The 6000-nt window shown below is 57.0% G+C and overlaps 1 protein-coding gene across 1 annotated transcript in view; it reads left to right on the top strand.

Moving 5' to 3' along the window:
- KCNC1 (potassium voltage-gated channel subfamily C member 1) overlaps positions 1–5044 on the top strand; it is a 46139-nt gene extending 41095 nt beyond the window's left edge. The window contains exons 3-4 of the mRNA XM_045557626.1: positions 1509–1697; positions 3665–5044. Coding sequence (XP_045413582.1) covers positions 1509–1697; positions 3665–3729 — 254 coding nt within the window. The 3' untranslated portion in view covers positions 3730–5044. The remainder of the gene's footprint in view (positions 1–1508; positions 1698–3664) is intronic.
- Positions 5045–6000: the final 956 nt, after the last annotated feature.

Below are 6000 nucleotides of genomic sequence, written 5' to 3' on the forward strand. Positions count from 1 at the left end.
GTGTACACGGGCGGTGATCCCACCCACGTGCACGCTGAGTGTGTGCACGCGGGGAAGGATCACTTCTGCGTGTAGTTACATGATGTGAACAGGATCACGGGAGAGTGTCACGTCGGGTGGACGTTGTCTCCAGCTTTTTTCCCCTCTGTAATCTTTCAGGGAGCCTCTCCTGACGTGGTCACACCCATGTTGGTTTCCTTCGGCCACAAAAGGGCTTGCGCTCCAGGCTCTCACCTAGATGAAGTGTTTGAGTTGGCTCCACCCCCGGCCAGGAAGATTCTGCTCTGAGGGCAGAGAGTGTGGGGCAGGCTCAGTCTCCGGGGCAAAGGCCAGTAAGAGCTACCTCTGCCAGCCCCAGAAGCTTCCACTGGCCCTGGCCACACTCTGTCCCCACCAAACGTGCCCCCAAACCTCCTCCCAGGTTCCTTCTCAGGCTACCACAGAGGCCAAGACTGGAATTTTCCCCACCCAGGTCCATCAGCTGCTGCTGTCTTCTACACATTCATTTGCTCTGCTTTGCCGGGGACACTGACCGGAGGGGCCAGTGGAATGGGAGCCTCTCCCAAATCCATGTCTCGCTGTCACAGCCTCATGCATACATGCCTGCTGTGCCCGTGCAAGCTGACCAGGCCTGCTGGGGGCAGCACAGGGTGGAAGACACTGGCTCAGCATGTACAGGGACCAGAGTAGGCTGAGAGATCAGCTCGGGTCTGTGGGGGTGGAGCAGACGGAGGTCAGGTCAGGTCTGCATGGGGCACAGAGGAGACTGCGTGGCCAGGCCTGGTCTGTACGGGGGACGGGGCATACAGAGTGACCAGAGAGGGTCTGTGTGGGGACAGAGTAGGCTGCATGGCCAGGCCTGGTCTGTACGGGGGACAGGGCATACAGAGTGACCAGAGAGGGTCTGTGTGGGGACAGAGTAGGCTGCATGGCCAGGCCTGGTCTGTACGGGGGACAGGCATACAGAGTGACCAGAGCAGGTCCATTTGGGGCGGGGAGGCTGAGTGGTCAGATGGGGGGGGCAGCATGGGGTCTGAATGGGGATGGAGCAGAGCTGGTCTGGCTGGGCGGGGCTGGGAGCAGCCGGGCTCTGGTCAGCCGCAGAGGGGTCCCAAAAGGCCTCCTCTCTGGACTGGCGTGTTCCTGCGTGTCTGTCTGTCCTCCCCTGAGCTCTGTGTCTGGCCCTCCCCGTGACCGCATCCACACCATCCTGTCTCATCGGCCCTACCCCGGGCCCCGGGCTGGCCCCCAGCACCGCACCTGCCGGCCCATCACCAGCTCATCTTTTTGCAAACTTTGAGCGAACCCAGGAGTCCCTCCCTCGCAGCACTGCGGGCAGCCCCAGGCTGCCTGGGTGAGCCGAGGCTCCCGCCGCGGGCCCTCCCCCGGGGCCCGCCCACCTCTCCGTCCTCAGGGATGGGCTGCCCTTTGCCAACGCCCCTCCTCTGGCCTGTCCCCCCACTAAACAGTTTTCAGTGTCTCAATAGCTTCTGCTTATATGTTTGAAGATTCCAAACTGAATGGGGAGGTGGCGAAGGCCGCGCTGGCGAACGAAGACTGCCCCCACATAGACCAGGCCCTCACTCCCGATGAGGGCCTGCCCTTTACGCGCTCGGGCACCCGCGAGAGATACGGACCCTGCTTCCTCTTATCAACCGGGGAGTACGCGTGCCCGCCTGGTGGAGGAATGAGAAAGGGTATGTAGAGGAAGCCGGGGCGCTACGCATCGCCGGGCCGCCTCGCGCTCCCGCAGAGGGGTGGGCAGGGCGGCGGGCGAGGGGCGCCGAGGGGCAGGCGGGCACGCTGAGGGGCAGGGCTGGAGGGCGTCCCCCAGGTCTGCGTCCCTGTCCCCCGTGGGATGGCAGCCTGGCAGACAGCACCTGAGGCCCCAGCAGCTGGGGGTTGGTAGTGAGCCGGGGTGGGAGGGGGCTGGGGACAGGCTGGCTGACCGTGGGTCTGGACCCCAAGGCGGGCGGCACCCAGGATGCAGGGGAGCCTCGACTCCCCCAGGCTGCTCTGGCACACGGCCAGTCAGGGCCGGGCGGCGGAGTGATCCCCCTCTCCCTTGGTTGAGGAGCGCAGTGGGGTGGGCCAGGACCCTGTGGGCTTGGCTACCCCAGACCCGTGTTCTGGAAGAGGCTTCCTTTAAAGCGACTCCACAAGCCAGTGGGAGGGAAAGCATGAGGAGAGAGGCGGTCTCAGGGCTTGGGGCCGAGGCATGGTCCTTGCGGTCAGAATAGTGCTAGCGGCAGACAGAGAACCGGCCCAGAGAAGGCGGTTAAGCAGGACTCTGCAGCCCCTTCCATCCCCAGTGCCTACTGGCCGCTGCCCTGGGCCTGGTCAGCGCCCCCTTGTGGTTGGGGAGGGCTGGGGCCAGTGGTGGCCTCCGCTCAAGGTCTCCTTGCAGTCAGAACTTCAGGCTGACCCCACTGGAGAGAAAGGCTTCTACTATACTAGAGTTTCCCCGTGGGCTGGGGAAGGGGTCGAAGTGGGGGCCCAGAGCACCGTACCTCAAGGCCCCAAGCACTGGCCTGGGCCTGGAAGGCAGAGGAAGCTTCTCTTGGTGCCGTGGACTGGCTGGGCGGCTCGTGCATGTCTTGGAGCACCTCACACGCTCACGCAGATGCATGCCGAGCGGGGTGAGCAGGCTGGGTCCAACAAGGAGTTGGGTTTTGGAAGCAACAGTTGTTGTAGCCTGTGGCCATTTGCAACTGCTCCAGTATTTGAAGGGGTTAAACCATACACAGGAGAAAACACAGAATTCGAAATCAAAGGCAAACCCAGAAGAGAGGCAGCCTACAACTGAGACAAGGGACAGTCCTTCTAGTCCCTAGTGCTTAGTTGTGTCCACGTGATCTAGGCTGGTCCCTGCTTCTTTGCCCTGCCCAGAGGTCCCTTGGACCCCGGTGCAGCGTGCCACTCCCGCATGGTGCTGCATGGCGGATGGCTGCCAGCCTCGAGGAGGGCCTGATGCTCCCCGTTGCAGCTGGCTTTGTCCCAGGTGGAGGTGCTAGCATGCCCCAGAGCAGGGGCAGCCCCGAGGAGTAGGGAGAAAGCAGGTGGCTATGCCCCGCCCAGTAAGGTGTCATGGGCTGCCTGGCTCCTTCATCTTGAATGTTGGATCGGTCTTTGTGGCCCAAAAGAGCAGAGAGGAGAGTCTCTTTACTGTGTTGCCAGAAGCCCCGGGCGTGTGGGACAGGAGAAGCCCCAGCTCCCTGCAGGGGACAGGGAGCCCACGGCAACCACTGTCCACAGGTGACAGCCATTCTCCAGTCCTGCAGAGGTTTAGGTGCCAGAGGCTTTGGGAGGTGCCGAGGGTGAAGCGCCCCCTCACATCCACCGGTCCCCGCTCTCATGGAGCCCTGACAGCCGCCGAGGACTTGCTTTTCTCAGACTAATTCCGAGCCAAAAGCCATGCAGGTGTTGAGTTGATGTGCAGAGCAGGAGGAGAAGTAGGGGCTCGGCCCGTTCCCCAGGAGGGAGAGAAAGAGGCGTGCTAGGCTGGCTCACTGCATGGGAAAAGCAAGCCAGCTGGAGAAGAATCTGCCTGCCTCTGCATGCGGCTGTTCTGTCTTTCCTCCTCCTTCCTTAAAAACTAAGTACCAAGCGGGATGGGAAAGCCAAGAAGAGAAGCTCAAGTGTTAATTGTATTCTTTACATACAGATCTTTGCAAAGAAAGCCCTGTCATTGCTAAGTATATGCCGACAGAGGCTGTGAGAGTGACTTGACCAGGCGGCTTGGCCGAGGACACTGGTGGCTATTAAGCATCTGGGTGGACCTGCAGCCCCTCCTCACCCTCGGACAGAGTAAATTCACGCCATGCAGGTTTGCCGGACGAGTCCGAGTGGCCCAGGCATTGTACTAGGACGGACGTAGCTTTTTCTACGGCCAAATGGTAACTGACCGTAGAGGATTTCTTTTCCTTCTTTTCATTTTTTAAAATTTTATTTTATTTTGAGGGGGAGGTGGAGGGGCTCCTTAGCATGACTTGCATGAAGTTAAACAGAAAACCCAGCAAACCAAACCCACCACCCCCCTGCAACTGTATGATTACCCTAAACAACAATAACAGAAAGAAAAAGCGAAAGTTCTCTATTTTCTTTCAAAGCTCTTTAATTTTACACACGTCGTTGGAGCCAAACTGTAATGGCGCTCGGTAGCAACCTGTGCATTTCTGGGGGCGGGGGGTGGGGGAGGAGGGGTGGGGATGGGGAACGGATTGCTTCCCTTTTTGTACACAAGATCGAGAGAAAAGGTTCCATAAAGGGCAGTCGGTCAGTCATCGGTCATATTGACCTCACCTCCATAGCTCATCTCTCACTCGGAAAACTGGAACTTTGCTCCAAATAGAATTGTGGAAACTCGCACTGCTGCCTTCTTCCCTCTCTGTTTGGCATGCTTGTGACCCAGCGGACGTCTCCCCAAGACCCCTGACAGCGGCTAGTCTAGGTTGATTCTCTCATCTTACCGGTGTGTAGATCCAGTGTGACCAACTTTCATAACAAATTGTTCATAGTAGATACTCAACACCGTATGGATTTTCCAAATGTTACTTTAAAACCAGGATAAAGATCAGGACCATGGGAGGAGCACTCTCCTCCACCTTTACCAAGGCACAACCTGGCATTGTATGCAATTTAGTACTTCAGAGTATAAAACTGCATGCCCAATGTTATGCAAAGCGATTCTAGCATGAAATAAATTTTGTATCATGGTTTCTGTATAGTCTAAAGCAGATTTGTTTTCCTGAAGCAATCGGAGGTTTGCAGAGACACACTTCTGCATCTCGAATAAATATAGTATTTTCCCAACAGAAACAGAGGACAGTAGCTTGGCTTTGGTCTGATTCTAAAATTAGTGGGGTAGGGGGGAAGGATGATATTTTTGAAAAACACATGCTTGAGTTGAAAAAAAAATGCAACATCTCGAGCTTTCACTGCAGCTCACAACATTTCCTGGAAAGAGAGCAATGATGCTTTAGCTAAACAACTTCCCTCCATGGGCCCTGGCCCCCAATAATAAAAAACTGACTTTTGAGATGAAGCACGGATTTGGGTTTTTATTGCCTTCAGGCAGTGTCGTGATTCTGTTCTGGGCCTCTGGTCCCTTGTGGCTGGGCTGGGGTAAGCCTGGGCCCTGGCTACTCTGGTCTTGAGGAGCCACCTTAAGGTGATTGCTATCCTCTTGCTGGGGTGAGTCAGGCCCCAAGGAAGAAGTTGCCCTCTGCAGGCTGGCTGGGCAGGGCAGCCCCTCGGGCTGTAGATCCTGGGTCAGGGGAGGGAGGCAGCTTTCAGAAGGCACAGGGCATACAAAGACCCAACATAAGACCAGCACATCCTCTAGGGGGTTCACCTGACATGGAAACTTCTCTGTGAGTCATGCCATATTGATGAGTCCTTGGATCTGGCCATGTCAGAGCTCCCAGTCCCCTGTGCAGGTCACCTCCCTCATAGGGCCATTCTTGAATTTGCTGGTGCCAGGGGTCAAGGTCTGACTGTCAGATCTGGGTGCTCTACCCAGCTGTACCCATGCGGGGCCCAGTCTCATGGACCACCTCATCCAATACCCTCTCTCAGCCTGGAGGCGCCTTGGAAGGGGTAGAGCCCTCTCCTGGGGATCTTGACTGGCTGGGGTTGTTCACATGGTTTTGGTGGTAGAGTGGAAGACTGGGGTTCCAATTCTTTTCCTATCCATTAGAAACTCCAGGCATGTTCGAGTGGAAAGAGTCCCTAGTGGTCATGACAGCCAACCTCTGAACATTTTACAAATGAGGAAATAAGGTCCAGAGAGGGGAGTGATCTGCCCAGGGCCACAAGTAAGTGGGTGCAAATGTCCCCCAATTTCAGTTCCCTTGACACTTCCCAGCATGGGAAGATGGTGGGGGAGGCTTAAGGTGAGTGTTAAATTCTCATCTAACAGTTTCTCATCCCCTCCAAGCCTTTGCCTCGACTTCCTGGCTTCCTGAGCAGTTCAGAAACCTAGGGGTAGGGTCAGTGAAG

The sequence above is a fragment of the Lemur catta genome, chromosome 7 (genome assembly GCF_020740605.2).
Source record: "Lemur catta isolate mLemCat1 chromosome 7, mLemCat1.pri, whole genome shotgun sequence".
In the NCBI taxonomy this organism is placed as follows: domain Eukaryota; kingdom Metazoa; phylum Chordata; class Mammalia; order Primates; family Lemuridae; genus Lemur; species Lemur catta.